The 22,012-nt window shown below is 45.0% G+C and overlaps 1 protein-coding gene across 1 annotated transcript; it reads right to left on the reverse strand.

Annotated features, from left to right (window-relative positions):
• Positions 1 to 501: 501 nt before the first annotated feature.
• LOC148105895 (protein NLRC3-like) lies at positions 502 to 8,693 on the reverse strand. The gene is made up of 7 exons (XM_087838413.1): positions 8,542 to 8,693; positions 8,341 to 8,457; positions 6,275 to 6,340; positions 6,049 to 6,162; positions 3,044 to 3,122; positions 2,415 to 2,643; positions 502 to 2,273 (listed from the first exon to the last, which is right to left on the reverse strand). Exons 1-7 carry the CDS (start codon positions 8,691 to 8,693, stop codon positions 502 to 504), a joined length of 2,529 nt encoding a protein of 842 aa, XP_087694539.1.
• Positions 8,694 to 22,012: the final 13,319 nt, after the last annotated feature.

Here is a 22,012-nt window from a genome sequence, read left to right on the forward strand (position 1 = left end):
TTATCTGTCCTGCCCTGTAGTTATTTATCTGTTCATTTCTGACACTTTCTCAACTTCTTGCACAAGCAAATGTAGACTGTTAGCAGCTGATAGTTAAATCTCACTGATTCACAGTAGTTACACTGACTAAAAATCTGGTTTTAAATGGTTTTAGAAGAAAAACCTTTGAAAAAGATTTCAAAGTAAGGATATGTCAGTATAAAAATAAATGTAGTGTTTAAGTTGCAAATTTCAAGTCAAATCACAAACAACAATATCTGACCTGAGTGTTTCCAGTTTCCAGTTTCCAGTCTTCAGTCCAGAAAACAGTACTGTCAAACCTGAGTCCTGGAGGTTGTTGTTACTCAGATCTAGAGCTCTGAGCTCACAGTCTTCTAGTTGAAGAGAGGAGGACAGAGCTTCACACGCTCTCTCTGACAGGTTACAGCTATTCAGTCTAAAAAAAGATGTAAATCATCATAAATAAAGTTACGATAAATTAAATAATAGAAACTTTATGACTTACAGAGCTTTTTTACAGGCTTTGACTACTGGCAGCAGCCTCAGAAGAGCCTCCTCTGAAGTAGAGTATTTCTTCAGGTCAAACACATCCAGATCTTCTTCTGATGACAGTAAGATGAAGACCAGAGCTGACCACTGAGCAGGAGACAGTTTATCTGTGGAGAGACTTCCTGATCTCAGGGACTGTTGGATCTCCTCCACTAGAGAACGATCATTCAGTTCATTCAGACAGTGAAAGAGATTGATGCTTTTCTCTGCAGACAGATTCTCACTGAGCTTCTCCTTGATGTACTGAACTGCTTCTTGATTGGTCTGTGAGCTACTTCCTGTCTGCGTCATCAGGCCTTGCAAACAAGTTTGATTAGTCTTCAGACCCAAGAGAAAACGAAGGAACAAGTCCAGGTGTCCATTGGGGCTCCGTAAGGCCTTGTCCACAGCACTCTGATAAAAATATTTCTCTGTCTGAGAGCTTGTTTGTTGTTCTTCCAGCAGATTGAGTCCAGAGTTGATGAAGGTCAGATGGACATGAAGAGCAGCCAGAAACTCCTGAACACTGAGATGAACAAAGCAGAACACCTTGTTCTGGTACAGTCCTCTCTCCTCTTTAAAGATCTGTGTGAACACTCCTGAGTACACTGAGGCTGCTTTGATATCGATGCCACACTCTGTCAGGTCTGATTCATAGAAGATCAGGTTTCCTTTCTGCAGCTGATCAAAAGCCAGTTTTCCCAGAGACTCAATCATCTTCCTGCTCTCTGGACTCCAGTGTGGATCTGTCTCAGCTCCTCCATCATATTTGATCCTCTTCACTTTAGCCTGAACCACCATGAAGTGGATGTACATCTCGGTCAGGGTCTTGGGCAGCCCTCCTCTCTCTCTGGTTTCCAGCACATCCTCCAGAACTGTAGCAGTGATCCAGCAGAAGACTGGGATGTGACACATGATGTGGAGGCTTCGAGCTTTCTTGATGTGGGAGATGATCCTGCTGGCCTGCTCCTCATCTCTGAATCTCTTCCTGAAGTACTCCTCCTTCTGTGGGTCAGTGAACCCTCTGACCTCTGTCACCATGTCGACACACTGAGGAGGGATCTGATTGGCTGCTGCAGGTCGTGTTGTTATCCAGAGGCGAGCAGAAGGGAGCAGGTTCCCTCTGATGAGGTTTGTCAGCAGCTCATCCAATGAGGTGGACTTTCTGATTTCAGTCAGAATTTTAGTTTTGTTGAAGTCCAAATTAAGTCGACACTCATCCAGACCATCAAGTATGAACACAACCTGGAAGTCTTCAAGCCTGCAGATTCCTGATTTGTTAGTTTGATTAAAGAAGTGATGAACGAGTTCCACCAAGCTGAACTTTTCCTCTTTCAGCACATTCAACTCTCTGAAAGTGAATGGAAATATGAACTGGATGTCCTGGTTGGCTTTGTCTTCAGCCCAGTCCAGGCTGTATTTCTGTGTTAAGACTGTTTTCCCAATGCCAGCCACTCCCTTTGTCAGCACTGTTCTGATTGGTTCGTCTCTTCCAGGTGAGGCTTTAAAGATGTCTTCTTGTCTGATTGTTGTTTCTGGTCTGTCTGGTTTCCTGGATACTGTTTCAATCTGTCTGACCTCATGTTCATCATTGACCTCTGCAGTCCCTCCCTCTGTGATGTAGAGCTCTGTGTAGATCTGATTCAGAAGGGTTGGGTTTCCTGCTTTAGCAATCCCCTCAAACACACACTGGAACTTCTTCTTCAGTTGGGCTTTATGTTCTCGTTTACTGAGTGGAGCAAATTCTGAAGGTAAGAAATTCAGAAAAAAATATTATACAATAAATATCATAGCCTTTCAGTACCCTGAAAGGATGAATGTCTATTGGTCCATTTCTTGAGCTATTAGGAAAGATCAATATTCAGTCTTTAGAAAAATTCTCTTACTGCTCTGCAGATGGTCAGCCATCTCATGCTGCTTAAGTCTCCTCAAGAAGTGGAGTGTGATCTTCAGAAATGCTTCTCTGCAGCTCTTTCTTTGATCTTCATCCTCACCTTCAAATATCTCCTCATCCTCCTTCTGGCTTTTTATGGTTTCTGGGTGATCTGGACTCAGAACCTTCTTGATTTTCTCCAGCTCATTCTTCACAAATGTTGTGATGTGTTTCTCCAGATGCTAGAAAAGAAGACTATATGAATTACCCAGTGGTAAATGGACTGGTTCTTATATAGCTCTCTTTGATACTCTGTGCACACAAAGCATTTTATACAACATGCCTCATTCAACCAAGCACATTGTTCTATGCTTAAATACTTTCTTTCACACTCTGATGGATGCATCAGAGGGCAGCTTGGGTTTAGTACGTTACCCAGTACATTAGTCAGCCAGGGTTTGATTCACATACCTTCTGACTGGTAGCTGACCTGCTCACCTCCTGAGCTACAGTCACCCCAATCTGACTGAAATCATGGAGCCCAAACTCTGATTTATGTTGGACACACTGACAATCCTCTGGTCCACAAAGTGCAGCATAGAGGTGACTGAAAAGAACAAATGTAAACGTAGTACTACAAACCATAACCACAGAGTCCAGGTGTGTTTGATGTTGCTGTGCAGACTGACCAGTGGAAACCTCTGCTCTCTCCTGGTCCACTCTGTGGAGGAGTAATGTATAATTAGGGCATGTTATGTCTGTCCACACACAGACACAAGCTAAAGGTCCATGAAGTGATGTTTGGATTCCACTGTTATATGGAAATCAGCCATTATAACTTGTGTCAAATCTACTTGTACCTCACAGTTTTCTAAGTACACAGAGAGCAGTGAACCTCAGAGCAGCAGCACATCAGACTGTGTGCAAAAAATCCAGAAGAGAAAATATTTTGACCCATTTCTAAATGATTCTTGTGACCAAGCTGCACCACAACACCTGATCTCTGGTTTCCTGACCTCTTCAATCCCACTTTGATACTTGACTAAACTCATTTTCCTGTTTAGGTGTTGAGGCAAAGCCACCCATCTACAATGCAGGCAACAGCAAATGGAGCTATTTTTTATTCCCTTTGGGTTTTTTCTACTTTTGTGCTACAAAATGTTCAAGCTGATTAAATTCATTAGAATAAAAGTTCAGACAATTTTCTCATATTAATGTTGGAGGTAGAAATTCAGGTAACTTTGCACAAAAACTGGCAGAAATTTCCTTCAAAGACGGAGTTTTTACTTTAATACTGTGAGTACATTTCAGAGCCTGTACTCTTTTACCTTTACTTGAGTAAAGAAGTTGAATCAGTATTTCAGCTTTAAGAGGGTATTTTAACACAAACATCAGTCCTTCTACTTAAGTATGTTTGACACTTTGTTTACGTCTAAATTAACTTTACTGTTAACAAGTTTTCATGTTTCTGTAATCCACCAGTGTGCTCATGCTTTTTTAATTGAAAACATATTTTTAATGATCAAATATAATTATTTTTGTTATTTGTGGATTTTAAATGTCCTTGACAGAGACAGATGATAATCATTATCCTGCACTGTGGTCTCAGGTTTGGTCGAGCTAGCACAAAGAATGGCTGGCTATATTGAACTTCCTCCTGGGATCTACACTAATAAGTGAGTCCAACATTAGCAGGGTCTCTTTCCTTTATCTGGATTCACTTTAGCATTCACAGTCACGTGAAGCTTGTTATTAACTCGATAAGTCAACCCAGGGTTTCAGCTGAGCGTTCACATGAAACACATGGTGTTGGCAGCATCTGATCAATCATATTCATGGAGACGTGTATCAGCAACAGAGCAGCTGAGTTTGCAGAAGGAAGTCAAACTAAACCACAGGAACAATATGAGGAGATTACACACATAATAAAATACTAGCAGTAACACAGCTGCTGCAGACAAATCAGTCGTGTGATCGTGTGTGAGAGGAGAAGGACTGTAAAGGAGTTTGCTATTAACCCTTTAAGACCTACCATAGAACCAAGTCCGCCAGAGCTTACTTTATATTTTTACATGCTGTGGAGCCATTTTTGGGAGCATTTCAAGTTGCTATACATCAATACAACCATTATAGCCCAAATTTTAATAATATGTCTGCATTAAGTGCATAGAAATTACATAAATTGCAAGAAAGTGCAATAAACTACAAAAAAATTGAAAATCATTTTTGTTTTTTTAACATATATTTCTAGTTAGAGAAATTTAAGAGGCTTATCCCTCAAAACTGTAAATACAAAAAAGTTGCACAAAATAGTTTCCCACCACAGGAAATTTGTTTTGAGTGTCTTCATAGTTTTATTTTTGAAATACACCAATTTTTATACACTGCAGGAAAAACAAAAATAAATATTATAATGCAAATTTGCAAAAAAGCAGCATGTGCATCAAAATAAACTATTTCCAGCAGTGCAATATGAGTCCTAAGCATCCCAGAAACGACACAGAAAGTCATAAAGTCAAACATAACTTTTAAAAACACCAGTATAGCCTCATTGAGGCCTTGATGGTAAAAAACTACATTTCCGCAAAATGACGTCACTTCCGGTTTCGGGCAGGTCATGGCGGACATGCAATAGTTCACGCTGATGGACGTAGGAAGTGTTACAAACAGCTGATCGGATCGGCAAAGCGTGTTTCTGGAATATTATGTTTTTGTTGCTGCAAGCGCTTTTTATGCAGTTTTTGCAAAGCTATATGTGGAAGGAAACTGTGACCGAGGACAAGCTGATGGCATAAGATGTAAGTACAACTGCTCCGGTTTCATATGCAAAAAAAATTATTGCGCTAGCTTACGTGGTTGCAGTGCTACCGGGATTTAAAAATAGTTATGCAAAACGGAGCGTGCCCGCTCTGACCGGTTTTAAAGAGTTAAAAGCTCTGTATGAATGTGGGAGGATTTGAAGGGCTTTAAAAAGGCCAATATAAAATAAAAGGAAGCAAAATTGCTGACTGTGAAAGTCACCAGACTTATCAGACCTCTATGATTAAGACCTGTAAGAACACCTATTTGTACTTGTTGGCATTATATCAAATACACACGTATATTAAGCCTTTGTTTGAACTCTGGTTGAATTTGTTACTTTCAGACTGTGAAACATCACAGAGGCTGCAGCTGCAGATCTTTTTTTTCACCTGGAAATTTACTTTAAATGTTAGATGGAAAATGTATTGCTCAGTTTAACCAAGGTAAGAACAATAATCCATAAACCTTCATAAAGACAAACATCTCCCCAGAACATTGAGCTGCTGAAGTGTCACTGAAGGGAAAAACTATTTGTCCTCCTCCATCCAGCAACACCTGAAACACCTGAGTGGAAGCTCCTCCCTACACTGTGTTTGAAGCAAAGCACAAAGGAGACACCTGCTGGAGCAGCTGGAGTCCTACAGACACTCAGCCTCTTCACTACACAAACACCTCCTACAACATCCACTCTTTCCACTCTGACTGCTGTGTTTGTGGAAACACTCCAACACACACCGCTTCACATACCAACATAGAAATGTGTGTGAAAAAGAGCTGAGCTGATATTAAACATGAGGATTTATTCAAAAATACAGAGTCAGGAACAACATCTAGACACACATTACCTCTCAGCAGCAGAAGAACATCCTTTAAAGTTTATATCAATATCCTTCGACATGTTGCTCTTTAAGGAAACACAGCTGGGTTCAGGTCCAGGAGATTCTGTCCTCTTATTGATCCTAAAAGAAAAAGAATAAATGTAACAGCTTCATGAGATAGGAAGGAAAAACTGGAAATATTAAATTAAAGACATGATGAACAATCTGAACCTCATAAAAATAATGTACTTACTCTTTGTCACATAACAGTCTTTTGTTAAAGTTTACAATAACACCCTTGCTTAGTCTTTGCTCTGTACTGCAGTACTTGCATTGGTTTCACTGGACAAGTCTGCGTGTGAATCTACAACTGATCTGACATTGTGGCACAAACACAGTAAACAAACACTACGAGCACCTTGTTTCATGTGCAGTGGCTTTCTTCTCATTCTGTTACTGAACACTGTATGAAAAGCCTCTCACTGCCAGCATCCTTCAAGCCCCACAACAAGAAGACCAACTCACATCTTCACAACACCAAGAATTTTTCCACTTTTCTTTGGAGAAACTGAGAAGCCAATAGGATTGTAGCTCAAACTTGCCCACAGTCCTGCTTCATCACTGCTCACTCCTACCTGTGTTGGTGCTCAGTGGACAGTCATAGCCTGCTGCTAGCATGAATGCTAAATGTACTGCTGTGGATGATCAGCAGAAAAAGATGTTGTCAGTTTGACTGTTTGCTGTATTTAAAGCGTTTTTCTCAGTTCATCTGTATTCAAAGTGCATTCGGGGCTTTAGCTGACAGCTCTTTGTGCTAACAAACTAAACTCTCTTAGTTTACCAAACACAAAGCCTGCTGCTGCCTCCATGGGTTAGCTTGTGTGACTGGTGTTTGCACCAATGAAATCTAAATCACACTAATGTGTCCTCCAAGGTGTTTGGTGGGAGCACTGAGTGAAACATAAGAGCTCTGGTAAAATAACAAACAGGGCTGTGAGAGCAACTGAAGTGATAAAAATACTGTTTAAAGATAAAAAACACTTTGATGTTCTCTCGTCACCTAACAAAGTCCAAACCCTGTGAACTATTTTAGCTTTAATAATTGTGGATTCAGGTATCCTGAACCCATCTTTGGACATTTGTAATGAAATATTTTAAAACTCCATCAAAGACTCCTGATGTGGCTGTTTGGAGAAGGAAAAGAGGGACAAAGTGGAGCGTCGAGCTGAGGCTTCATTCACTGCAAACCTACAGTTATGTTTTCTTATTTCTGCTGTTTGCATGTTCACAGCTGAAATAAAGCTGCCTCTTTGACTTCATCCTGTTGTGTTTGGGTCCAATCCTGCCTGCCACACAGCGCTACAGGACAAAGTCTAATATTTTTATCTTTTTAATGAATCTTTGGTCATATTTATCCAGGAAAACACAAACATGTAAAGGAGTCATCACACTTCTCTGACCTCGTTGGTTCAGCACTGAAGTCTGGAGGGTAATTTTTGGACCAGTCACTCCTCACAGACGGACAGCTGGATACTGCAGACTGTGACCTCTGACCTCTGCAGACACAAACATGTTTTATTCAATGATCAATTCTCTGATAAAGTGATTGAAGCAGCTGTGATCACACAGACTGCAGATAATGCAGCTGTTTCCTGTCAGTAACAGTCCTCTTAGATTAGAGTTCAGCTTTTTACAGGAAAACAAATGTCCCTGAATGCAACAGTGAGACACAGTCTGCCTGTGTGGCTGTGATAGCTGCCGTTAGGAGCGCTCATGTGTTTGCAGTTAGACGAGGAGATGTTACCATCATGGACATGTTAACAAATCCTGCAGCATCATGTGGCACAAACACTTTGTGTTCCTGTCATCTGCAAGCAACAGGAAGTTCATTAATAAAGGCGGGATGGAGACGTGACTGTGATGGTTCTCCTTCATCCAGCTGTTACACACATCTGGGCTCACACGACGAGCCTTTGTCTAATACAGGAGCTGCTCTCTGAACACTTTTCTGAAGAGGAGCTGCACAAACCTTTGTTTGCTTTCTAGAGCAGCGTATCAAAGTCAAACTACCCACTGCTAGCAGCTGTTTCTATCATAGTTTAGGATCCAGATGTGTGAGGTTTAAATTTACACCTGTGCTTAAAATAAATAGTTAAAAAAAGCCAATTGAGTCCAAAAGTGTCTTAAAATAAATAGACTGACAGTTACAGCTGAGCCTGTGTGTCCTTGGAGACACTGCTCTGCTACAGATATGCATTTTAGAAACCAGGAAACATCAAAATCATTTAAATCATAGAGTTCTTGTTACTAACAGCTCACCTCTCTGCAGCAGAGACTTTAAAATCAATGGGGGAAGTTCTAGACCGGCAACTCTTGAAGGACACAGAGCTGGAATCTGAATCAGAGTCTGTATCAGGTTCAGGTCCATGTTGGTCCCTGTGAATAATGATGGAGCAGTGATGTGAATGCTGAGCTGTGACATGGAGAAGAGTCATGGACAGTTAGAGATGGTCATCTCACCTCTGAGCTTTGGTCTGGCTCTCATGTTCCCCACACAGAGTGCTTTTAGAGGGAGGGACTCCCTCCTCTCTGTCCTCACACTGATCCATGCTGCTGAAAACATCCAGATGAACAGAATCAACTTTTTGGGGATTTACTGGATGATTGAGCATCAAGACACTTTTTAATATTTTACTAATTTCTGAAGCATTTTACCAACTTTGTTCAAATTGGTCTGCTGTCATTTTATTTTTGACAAAAAGAGATTTTGAGTTTGACTGTTGACGTTTTCATGTGGGACTGTTGCTGCAACACCAGGATGTTACTACAGAATACACTTTATATTGTGCGCACTAGGGCTGGGCTATATCATACCGTTCACGATAATACCGGTGTAATGTTGGGCAATGATAGGAAAATGAAATATCGTGAAAGAATATGGGTAAAACGTGCATGGGCAGTGCCTTTGTTTACATACGTACACATGGCGGCAACGCAGAATGAGAAGGACGAAAGCAGATAGTTGAATGAAATGGATGAAGCAGAACTGGTTTGTAAAAATGCTGCAACTTCAGTGGTGTGGAACTGGTTTGGCTTTCATCCGTCAGATACACAACAAAGCACTATTTTTGGTAGAGCATGCTAGCGGGCCGTCGTTATTACCGTGTTTTTGGAAAATACGACACACTTAAAATCAATCCTTTGATTTTTCTGAAAATCGACAGTGCCCCTTATAATTCCGTGTGCCTTATGTATGAATTCTGATTGTGTTTACTGACCTCGAAACGATTTTATGTCGTACACGGCGCTCGGAAATCTGTCAAATGTTTCAGTATGATTTTGCTAAGCTACGAAGCCGCACCGCTTGATGGATTGTCGGAGCATTACGGCTATCGTAGGCAGGAGCCTCGCGGAGTGATACGTACTGTGCTTCAACATAATATTACCGTATTGTGTGTGTTTAACCTCTTTTTAAGTTTTGTGGATATTACACATGGTTATGCTGAGAATATGTCGGCCACTTTCCACTGGAAATGCTTTTTGGTTAAACTGTCAGCAAGGAATTTACATTTGCACTGTAAATTGTTTATATAACTTTAATGCACTTAAAAAAGCTGTTTGTTTAAGTGAAAATACATTGATGTTTTTTTTTTTTTTGCACTAATAAAGTTGAGGAGTTGTAAAGTATTTTGTCTAGTGTCAATTATATCATCAGTTATATTGTTATCGCAAATTTTCAAATGTATATCGTGATAAATATTTTTGGTCCTATTCCCCTGCTCTAGTGTGCACTTGGATGTTAGTCCAGTGGTCCTAAACTGACACACCTGCACCTGGATTCATTCTGACCAGATTTTAGCCCAACAGTGTTTCATACTTAATACATCAGACACAAACTCTGCAGCTGTCATTGTCACGGTCTGCCGGGGCAAGCCGTGTGGTAGTTATTTAGGACCCGGAAGTGGCAGCTCAGGTGCAGATGAGTATTTATTTACAAAAGGGAATACAACAGCAAAGGCGCGGGTGAAGCAGTAACAGAAAACCTAAACTGTGCAAACTAACCAGAAACGTGGAAGCAGGGAAGTCCGGGGAAATACACACAGGGAGACGGATGGAGAGACGCAGGGAGACCGAGGGGAAACAACACAGACGAACCAGCGACGACTAAGACAGAAGACACGACTTAAAAACACTCAGAGAACACAGGGAGATTACACACAGGTGGGGGACACAGCTGGGAGTCATAAACGTGACGAGACTAGGGAGGCAAACTGAAAACACTTACATAAGACGCAGACCTTCACAATAAAACAGGAAACACACACGCAAAGACACAGACTAGGAAACGTGGACTTAACACAGGAATAGATGGCAGAACAGAATACACTAAACAGGAGGAACAGAACCAAAATCACTAATAGAAAACACAAAATGCTGGGTCAAAAGGACCCAGGATCATGACAGTACCCCCCCCTCAAAGGCTGGCACCAGACAGCCCAACAAGAAACAAAACCACCAAAAAAAAAGCAAAAACAAAAAAAAAACAAACAGAAAACAACCCAACCAGGGCGGGCGGCGGGGGCCCAGGACGGAGGGCTCGGAGCAAAACAGAACAGGCGCACAGGAGGGACAAAAAAAAAACCAAAATCCAAAAACAAAACACGAGCCAGCACAAAAAGCAGCAACAAAAGAACACACAGGAGCCCAAGAAAACAGTGTCCAAAACAAACGAGTCCAGGGGGCCGGCCAGGGGGCTGACAGCACAGGAGTCCAAACAGGTCAGGGGGCCGACCGTGCGGACGGCAACGGTGGCGACGTGGTAACAGTTCGGGAGGCCGACCGTGCGGAAGGCAACGGCGGCGACGTGAAAGCAGCTCAGGGGGCCGACCGTGCGGACGGCAACGGTGGCGACGTGGAAACAGTTCGGGAGGCCGACCGTGCGGAAGGCAACGGCGGCGACTCAGCCGAAGGGTGTCCGGGGGCCGACCGCGAGGAAGGCCACGGCGGCGACGTGAAAGCAGCTCAGGGGGCCGACCGTGCAGACGGCAACGGCGGCGACCCAGGTGACGGGGGTCCGGAGGCCGACCGTGCGGAAGGCAACGGCGGCGACTCAGACGAAGGGGGTCCGGAGGCCGACCGTGCGGAAGGCAACGGCGGCGACTCAGACGAAGGGGGTCCGGGGGCCGGCCGCGAGGAAGGCCACGGTGGCGACGTGGAAGCAGTTCAGGGGGCCGACCGTGCGGACGGCAACGGCGGCGACCCAGGTGACGGGAGTCTGGAGGCCGGCCGCGCGGAAGGCAGCGGCGCAGACGTGGACGCGGTTCAGGGGGCCGACCGTGCGGAAGGCAACAGTGGCAACTCAGGCAAAGGGAGTCCGGGGGCCGCTTAAGACAGCGAAGGGGCCCGGCCAGTGGCCAGGAAAGTGGCCGGTTAGCTGCAGCCCCAGATGAGGCTGGACCAGACGAGGGCGAAGACTCGGAGGCTGGACCAGACGGGGGCGAAGACTCGGAGGCTGGACCAGACGGGGGCGAAGAGGCTGAAGAGGCTGCGGCTGGATCAGACGGGGGCGAAGAGGCTGAAGAGGATGCGGCTGGACCAGACGGGGGCGAAGAGGCTGAAGAGGCTGCGGCTGGACCAGACGGGGGCGAAGAGGCTGAAGAGGCTGCGGCTGGACCAGACGAGGGCGAAGACTCGGAGGCTGGACCAGACGAGGGCGAAGACTCGGAGGCTGGACCAGACGAGGGCGAAGAGGCTGCGGCTGGCGTGGATAAAGAGGCTGCAGCTGGCGTGGATGAAGAGGCCGCAGCTGGCGTGGATGAAGAGGCCGCAGCTGGCGTGGATGAAGAGGCCGCAGCTGGCGTGGATGAAGAGGCCGCAGCTGGCGTGGATGCCGAGGCTGCAGGCGGTGGCGTGTGAGCCGGAGGCGGCGTGGAAGCCGGAGGCGGAAGCGCTGCAGGTGGCGGCGTGGAGGCCGGAGGCGGAAGCGCTGCAGGTGGCGGCGTGGAGGCCGGAGGCGGAAGCGCTGCAGGCGGCGGCGTAGAGGCCGGAGGCGGCGTGGAAGCCGGAGGCGGAAGCGCTGCAGGCGGCGGCGTAGAGGCCGGAGGCGGCGTGGTAGCCGGAGGCGGAAGCGCTGCAGGCGGCGGCGGTGTGGAAGCTGGAGGCGGCGTGGAAGCCGGAGGCGGAAGCGCTGCAGGTGGCGGCGTGGAAGCCGGAGGCGGAAGCGCTGCAGCCGGCGGCGTGGAAGCCGGAGGCGGAAGCGGCAGGCTGGACGGGTCCCTCGGACCCTCCAGCGGAGACAGGAGACAAAGGCCGGAGCGGTCCCTCGGACCCTCCAGCGGAGACAGGAGACAAAGGCCGGAGCGGTCCCTCGGACCCTCCAGCGGAGACAGGAGACAGAGGCCGGAGCGGTCCCTCGGACCCTCCAGCGGAGACAGGAGACAGAGGCCGGAGCGGTCCCTCGGACCCTCCAGCGGAGACAGAAGACAAAGGCCGGAGCGGTCCCTCGGACCCTCCAGCTGAAGCCATCCCTAAGCCAGCAGTCATGGAGGCTACTAGCTGACACAAAGGCGACCGGCAATGCACTGGGCACTGGCTCTGCCCAGGCAACGCTGACACGGCACAGCTCTCAGGTGGCTGCTCAAACCTCAGGGGTCCAGAATCAGCTGGGAACTGAGACCTAGCCTCTGGGGAAGCCCTGGAGCGGCTAACTGTGCCAATGGCAGCTAAACCATGAAAAGCACCCTGAGTGGCAATAAGACTTTCTCCCTGCATGGAGTGAACGAGTGAAATTGGTAATACCGGAGCCTGAACTACAGGTGACACTGGAGGCGCGGGGGCCTGAACTACAGGTGACAATGGAGGCGCGGGGGCCTGAACTACAGGTGACACTGGAGGCGCGGGGGCCTGAACTACAGGTGACACTGGAGGCGCGGGGGCCTGAACTACAGGTGACACTGGAGGCAGCGGTGACAGTGGAGCTACGGGTAGCGGGGGCACTGGAGCGCGAGCTACGGGTGATGCCGGAGGCGCTGGAGCGCGAGCTACGGGTGACGCCGGAGGCGCTGGAGCGCGAACTACTGGAGGCGCCGGAGCGTGAACTACAGGTGGCGCTGGAGCCGCTGGAGCGTAAACTACAGGTGGCGCTGGAGGCGCTGGAGCGTAAACTACAGGTGACGCTGGAGGCGCTGGAGCGTGAACTACAGGTGGCACCGGAGACCGAACTGACAGTGGCTGCCGGGCGGCTGGCTGAGCTGACAGTGGCTGCCGGGCGGCTGGCTGAGCTGACAGTGGCTGCCGGGCGGCTGGCTGAGCTGACAGTGGCTGCCGGGCGGCTGGCTGAGCTGACAGTGGCTGCCGGGTGGCTGGCTGAGCTGACAGTGGCTGCCGGGCGGCTGGCTGAGCTGACAGTGGCTGCTGAGCGGCTGACTGAGCTGACCGTGGCTGCTGGGCAGGCGGCAAGCTGTTCACACCATCATCTGCCGCGCAGAACACAGCCCCTGAATGAACAGTCACACAGTCAAAAAACGGAAAAGAGTCCCCACTCACCACAGCCGACGAATTAGAAGTCTGAACGTCCGGCTGTGGGGTGGCGCGCCGGTGGCGCGATCGGCGTTTCCTCCCCGCCGACGGCTCCGACGGGCCGGGCAGGATCACATCCGACGAGTCGGGCAGCGAGGCAGGAGTGGCTGAGAGAAGGTGAGGTGTGTGCTGGAGAAAAGCCTGCATGGTCGGAGGAAGTGATTTCAAAAGCCATGGGAGGCCGGAAAAGAGCCGTTGTAGCCGCTTTTCAACGGTGCGGCGAAGCTCGTACGGAGGGTTCTCCAGCCACAGCCCGAGGAGAATTTCCACGTTGTAGCTGATGTCATCCTGGAGCTCCTCGGACGGATCGAGTGCCGCAGGGTCCATGTTGGCTGGTTCGTACTGTCACGGTCTGCCGGGGCAAGCCGTGTGGTAGTTATTTAGGACCCGGAAGTGGCAGCTCAGGTGCAGATGAGTATTTATTTACAAAAGGGAATACAACAGCAAAGGCGCGGGTGAAGCAGTAACAGAAAACCTAAACTGTGCAAACTAACAAAACAAACCAGAAACGTGGAAGCAGGGAAGTCCGGGGAAATACACACAGGGAGACGGATGGAGAGACGCAGGGAGACCGAGGGGAAACAACACAGACGAACCAGCGACGACTAAGACAGAAGACACGACTTAAAAACACTCAGAGAACAAAGGGAGATTACACACAGGTGGGGGACACAGCTGGGAGTCATAAACGTGACGAGACTAGGGAGGCAAACTGAAAACACTTACATAAGACGCAGACCTTCACAATAAAACAGGAAACACACACGCAAAGACACAGACTAGGAAACGTGGACTTAACACAGGAATAGATGGCAGAACAGAATACACTAAACAGGAGGAACAGAACCAAAATCACTAATAGAAAACACAAAATGCTGGGTCAAAAGGACCCAGGATCATGACAGTCATTGTGTGCAGTGTGTGTGCAGTGTGTGTGCAGCGGGACACCATGTCCTATGAGTGTTATACTACAATAAACAGAGCCTGACCGCAGGCATAAAGAGGCCAAAAACCCACTTATGCTCTAAAGATGAAGTTCTGTTTCTCTTCAAATGACCCTCAGAGCATGTGGAGGGTCATTAAATGCATCACAGATTACCTCAAGAACAACAGGCTGAACAACATAAAAACAAATGCAGAGTTTCTGTCTGATGGTTTGAACATGAAACATGAATTATTGAGCAAAAACGGCCAGTTTACTAACTCTGCAGAATTTATGATCTAGCATCAGCGCATTCACCTACAATACACGAATGAATCAAACTAAAAAAGGAAAAAACCTGCATACAAATACGACAGCAAACTATAGCGAACCAGCAGAGAAATGCATTTTATAGATCAAGTGTTGGCAGCGACTTCCGAAAAGCAACTCTTTCGAAATTTCGAGTTATTTTTTCGTAATTCCGACTTATTAACTTGGAATTTTGAGAAAACTGTCAATCAGTAATTTACGTGAATGACGTAATTTCTTTGTTACCTGGAAGCTGAAGCCCTCAGCTACAAATGCTACAGCTAAGATACCAGAATTACAGCCAGTCATAAATGCACAAATTGCTGATTATTGTCTGTGTGGCTTCACAAATGATGAAATCTTTCTGTTATTAGCTGAATCACATGGCGTTAATATCAGCAAACGTACTCTCGAAAGCGCCGATTTGTTGCGATGCGGTTTTGAGTGCACATTGTACGTAGATTACTGATTGGCAGAACTAACTCAAAATTTCGAGCTACTTTTCTCAAAATTTCGAGTTATAAGTCGAAATTTCATGAATGGATCCTTTTTTTTTGTGGCGGAAACGGGCTTCCATAACAGACTGATGGAGGCAGGAGAAGCTGCCTACAGTCATCAGTCAGTGGATCCACAGTAACATCGACTCTGAGTTCAGCTGCTGATCATCAACTAACTGTTTCTGTCTCATTCCCAGACTCTGATCTCACATAAAACGAAGCAGATTTATGCTGAAACTAAGCTGCACACAGCTGATGTTAGCCAGGAAAACAGTACAGACTGCTAACGTTATCTTAACATGGAGACGATCAACTGTGCCACAACATTCACGAAAGCCAAAGTAAAAGCGACGGAAGGAAACGATCAGAGAGGCGTTTGAGGGACGTTCAGAGTCAGGAACCTCAGAAACGGATCAGGCTGGAGTTTAATTCTGTTTTCATCTTCAGAAACATCTGGAAATAGTTATTAAAATGCTGCGTAATAAAGAAAAATAGTGTAGATTAGTTTGAGTTGTGTTTAGCTGAGCTGTGTCTTTAATCAAATCTAAACTGAAGAGTTCATTTTGTGGAGGAGCAGCAAGACTTTCAGTGTTACTCTCAGGAGAAAGCCTCCCAAATGTCTGTTGTCTTAATAGTGGAATTATCTGGAAAATGAACCAGTTCTTATAAGCTGCTTTTCAATATGAGCAGTCTTTATTTCCAGTAGCAACCAGGACCATAATGAACCCTGACTCCAAAAGACACTCAGGATCCACCTGCCCAGTAAGTCAACCGTTAACTGTAACTATCAGAGCCCTGACCTTCTGCAGAGATGCCCCCCCCCCCTTACACACACACACACACCCCTTATACAAATATTAAAAAGTCTGTAACAAGATAAATTGGATCAGATTAAAGCATACTGTGCTGCCTGTCTGCACTCTACATGGACATCGTGACCTTCATGTCATTCAGATTCACTTCCTTCATGTGCCTCAACATTTAACTCTATTAATAAACAGACCACAAAAAAAAAATCCAAAACTTTTTGTTATAAAAACAAAAATGCTCTGTTTAAATAACTTTTAATGAGCCATGTAACAGCGGATATGTAAAGCTAGCTCATATTCACGTAATATAACGTTTGTGCTTTTGTTTTGGTAACTTCCTTTGTGACCGGAAGTGAATGATGTAACGGTAACCAGCAGAGTTGCCAACTTAGCGACTTTGTTGCTATATTTAGCGAGTTTTCAGACCCCCTAGCGACTTTTTTTCTAAAAGAAAGCTAAAAAAAGACGTGAAAGCACATATCGCTTTTACTCTCAACAAGCAGCGGGTGCTGTAATGCAGTCAGTTCTTCTTTTACTCTTAAGCTACTTATGCTGTTTTGTGGATCAGGTTTAAAACTACTTATAAACACACACACACACACACACAAAGTAACTCCACCAGAGTTCCTATTTCGGGTCACTTTTGCCGGTCCAAGCCCGGGTAAAGGAGCAGGGTTGGAATTGTGACATTACAAAAAACAATAATTGCTAAAAGAAATTTAATTTGTAGTTCTAAATAAATTCTAAATGCATTTAGGACATTTTTTACTCACTTTATGTCTCGTCCACGATGTTATTTCTCTCTCCAACAACGCAGGTTACAATTACATTAGCATGACCAATTATGCAAATTAGGTGATGACGTCATTTAGCAACTTTTAGGACAACCAATAGCGATTTTCCTTACTGAGGAGTTGGCAACACTGGTAACCAGCTTGATGTACAAAAAGACGGAAGAAAAACGGAAAACTAATGCTAACGGAGAAAAGGGAGAGAAAAACATGGTTAAATTGTACAAAAACGAATGGTTCTAGCTACAGTCGACAGGGGAACAAGGTTTGTAATGTACATGATTTAATTTGAGCAATCTGAAATGCATAATATGTATTATATAGTTTAATAGAAAACGGTTAGACCAGCGTAATGAGCAGTTAAAATGGTGTTACATAAATAACATGGTAATTGTTGTATTTGTTTGTCTAGCTCTTACGTTGGTTCGTTGTCTGATACACGGCAAGGAAAAATAAAGGTCATTTAACAACCATCAGTTCTGGCCTTCTCAGTTCGACTGGATGCTACAGTAAGAGCTTGGCCGCTGCCATTTTGCTACACCACGAGGGCTCAAGGTTTAACTACAATTCCCACAACATCCAGCAGATGGCAGAAGCAGGTCAGAGAATAAAACGGCGAAAGGCAAAAGGAAAATAAAGTTAAAATGGAGGATTCAGAAGAAGACATTAATGAACAGTTTGCAAACAAAGAACAAATATTAAATGAGCCACAAGATAAAGCTCAAAGTGACTCCGCAATTCCAAGGCGTTCAGAAAGAGCCAAGGTGCCAACCGAAAAAATGCTAACTTATCAGAAGGAAGAGATAAGTAAAAGAGAAAAAAGACTATTTTCTCTTTATGAACAATGGAAAATACGAGTGCGAGAAACAAGAGAAAGATTAAAGTTGGACATTTCAGAGAAAGAAATGGCAGATCTTGCAGATGATCTAGACCAAAGAAAAGATGAACTGCTAAAGTTGTACACTGAAATGAGAAGTCACATTGCACCTTCATCAGACATACGAAGAAAAACCGATGCATGTGAAACAGTTACTCATGACATCGTGAAAGTCATCCTGGAAAGAATAAGATTTTGATGGAGAATATGAAAGAAAACGTCTACGCAGACTATTAGAACATGATTATGCCCAATCCATCTATGGCTCGACTGCAGCATCGAAACGTAGCCAACTGTCTTCAGCCTCACATCTTGCTTCAAAACGAGCAGATGCAGCAGCAGAACTAGCAGCAAAGGAAGCAGAGTACAAGATTGTACAAGGGGAACAAAGACAAAAGGAAAAGATAAAGGCTCTTGAAGAGGAGCATAAGAAACAAATGGCAGTTCAAACATCAGAGTTGGAACGCCTGAAAGCCGAAAGGGAGGTGGAAGCCGCTCGCGCCAGGTTGGATGCCTACAACAGAGAGTTATCACAAGTTGATGATGCATATTCAGTTAAGATGGAAAAGGTGAACCTAGAGCACACACCCAAACACACTGTACCATCATACTCCATACCGGCGCCAACAGCCCCTCCTAGTGTCAGCCAGCTTGCACAGGCGGTACAAGACAGCATAAGAATAAATAGACTCCCCACGCCAGAACCAACGATGTTTAGTGGTGAGCCAATAAAATTTATTGAATGGAAATCCACTTTCATGTCACTTATTGAACAAACTGGCATGTCAGCAGCAGATAAACTGTACTATCTAAAAAGGTATGTAACTGGCTCAGCTCGCAAGTGCCTTGAAGGGACTTTCTTCAGAAATGATGAAGAAGCGTATAACGACGCTTGGGCAAAGTTAAACCAAAGGTACGACCAGCCATTCGTGCTACAACGGGCATTTAAAGAGAAGTTATCTAGTTGGCCTAAAATACAGTCGAGAGATGCTGATGGGCTAAGGAACTTTGCTGATTTTGTGAATGCATACACACTTGCGATGCCTCACGTGAAAGGACTGCAAATACTCAATGACTGTCAAGAAAATCAGAAACTGTTGCATAAACTGCCAGACTGGATAAACACAAGATGGAACAGGCATGTAACAAAGATACTCATGGACGGTGGTGAATTCCCCAGCTTCAGTGAATTTGCCTCCTTTCTCTCACTTGAAGCAGAAGTAGCATGCAACCCAGTCGCTTCCATACATGCACGTCGCTCCACGGAAACAAATGATGACAAAAGAAACACAAGAGAAGTCAAAAGAAACAAGGCAAGTGTATTCAACATTAACACAACTGAACGAGATGTAAAGACTAAAATATACAACAGTTCTTCATGCACACTGTGCCAAGAGTCGCATCCACTTATAAAGTGCCCAAACTTTCTGCAAATGACCCTGGAAATGAAAAAGAAACATGTAAAGGATAATAAACATTGTTATGGTTGTTTAAAGCAAGGTCATAGTGCTAAGGACTGCAAACGGCACCTCACTTGTGAAACCTGCTCTAAGAGACACCCGACCTGTCTTCACGATGAGAACTACAGCATTAGTCTGCAAAGAGAAAAGCAAGCTCAAGTGAGTATAGATAACGCAACACAAGGGAACTCACCTGAAAGTGCAACAGCCATGGCGTTAAATGACGCTAGAGCAGAACACACAGTCAGTACCTCCATGATACTCCCAGTATGGGTCTCAACGGCTGCTAATCCACAAAGGGAAAAACTAGTCTATGCGCTACTAGACACACAGAGTGACACTGTTTTTATAGATCAGGATGTAACACAGAAACTGCAAGCAAATGTGTGCCCTGTAAAACTCAGACTAATCACAACGATGGGTAAAAATGCTGTAGTAAGCAGCGGAAAAGTGTGTGATCTTCTAGTGAAAGGTTACAATTCAGCAACAGTGCTAAGGCTCCCAACTGCTTACACAAAGGACTACATACCTGCAAATAGAGAACACATACCAACATGTGACATGGCAAAACTGTGGAGTCATTTGTCGTCCATTGTAGATGAGATCCCACCGCTCCTCAGTTGTGAGGTGAGTCTCCTGATTGGTTATACTTGTCCCCAAGCTCTGGCACCCAGACAAGTACTCTTAGGTAAAGACAATGAGCCATATGCCATCCAAACTGATTTAGGATGGAGCATAGTTGGCAACTCAGTGCCATGCAATGCATCAGAGACAACAAGGAGTCTCTGTCACAGAATAACTGTTAAAGAAATGCCTCCATGTACTCCTGCAGATGCAATACGAGCACTAGAAAAGGACTTTAAAGAAAACAAAATAAACGAAAAGATGGTGTCTCAAGACGACCTTAGGTTTCTTGAGAAACTTGAACAAGGCATAACACAAACAAAAAAGGGACATTATGAAATGCCATTGCCATTAAAAAAAGGCTACAAGTGCCAGATAACAGACAACTCGCTGAGAGCAGACTCAATCAGCTCAAATGTAAACCAATGCGTGATGAAAAATACAAAAGAGACTATGTCACATACGCGAATGACATTATACAAAGGGGTGATGCCGAAGAGACTGATGATAATGGACCTGAAAGTGAAACACGAAACAATACTGCACCACAGCAATGGTTCTATGTACCGACGAGTGAAAACCCCGCTGACATAGCATCAAGGGGCACATCAGTAGCGGAACTGCTATCATCAAACTGGCTCACAGGCCCTCAATTCTTATGGGAAAAGAAGTTAAATCTTCCAACTAAAGAGTCTATTGAACCTTTGGTGGGAGATCCAGAGGTGAGAAAAGTGCAATAACTCAACAGCCAAACTACAGAACACAGAAGTCTCTGTGACCGTCTCACAAGGTTCTCATCCTGGTCACACGTTGTCAGTGCCATAGCACGTCTCAAGCGGTTCCTACTCAGAGACAAATCAAAATCACTCAGCACTGTAACTGAAAGACAAAACACTGAAATTGGTGATTATCAAAAACTTACAAGGACTAACATTTTCAGATGAGATAAAGACATTAAGCAAAGGAAAGGCACTACATGAGAGCAACAAAATGTACAACTTGGATCCTTTCTTGGACGAAGACAATGTGCTCGAGGTGGGAAGAAGGCTAAAGCACTCATCGCTTCCTAACACATTCAAACACCCAACTGTCATTCCAAGAGACCATCATATTACAAAACTCATAATCGCTCACTGTCACGAAAGAATAAATCATCAAGGAAAGAGCTTCACAATGAACGAAATACGGTCCAGCGGTTATTGGATTCCCAAGCTAAGTCAAACAGTATCAGACTACATCCGTCAGTGTGTGACATGTCGGAGACTAAGGAGAGCTGTGGAAGGACAAAAAATGAAAGATCTCCCCACAAAAAGAGTCAAACACTCTCCGCCTTTCACATACTGTGGTATGGATATTTTCGGCCCATTCCTAACCAAACAAGCAAGAAAAGAAAACAAAAGGTACGCTCTCCTTTTCACTTGTTTCTATTTACGAGCAGTACACGTAGAAATGTTAGAAGACCTGACTACGGACGCTTTCATTAATGGACTAAGGTGCTTTATAGCTCTGAGAGGCCCTATCAGACAAATAACATGTGATCGAGGTACTAACTTTGTAGGTGCCAAAAATGAACTGTGTACAGCATTGAATGAAATAGACACTGAAAAACTGAAACCTTTCTATCTGAAAAACAATGTGATTTTGTGTTTAACACACCCCATGCTAGCCACGCAGGTGGAGAATGGGAACAACAAATTTGGACTGTGAGAAACATCCTCAAAGCCATACTTGCTCTCGCAAAGAGACAACTCACCGATTCATCGCTCAGAACCTTTCTCTATGAAGCAGCTGCAATAGTAAACAGCCGCCCGTTGACGACAGACAATCTCAATGATCCAAACAGTTTGAGACCAATAACTCCAAATCATTTCCTAACTATGAAAACCACAACAGCTTTGCCTCCTCCAGGACAGTTTGTTAAACAGGATCTGTATGCTCGGAAGCAATGGCATCAGGTACAATACCTAATGGAGCAATTTTGGAGCAAATGGAAGAGAGAATATCTTCACAACATCAGGGTTCGGCAGAGATGGCATGCTGCTAAAAGGAATATGCAAGTAGATGACATAGTGATGGAAGAGGAAGAAATACTGCCACGATCCCAATGGAGACTTGGTAGAGTTG

This window comes from Neolamprologus brichardi, chromosome 3, assembly GCF_056152115.1.
Source record: "Neolamprologus brichardi isolate AB-2024 chromosome 3, ASM5615211v1, whole genome shotgun sequence".
Taxonomy (NCBI): Eukaryota; Metazoa; Chordata; class Actinopteri; order Cichliformes; family Cichlidae; genus Neolamprologus; species Neolamprologus brichardi.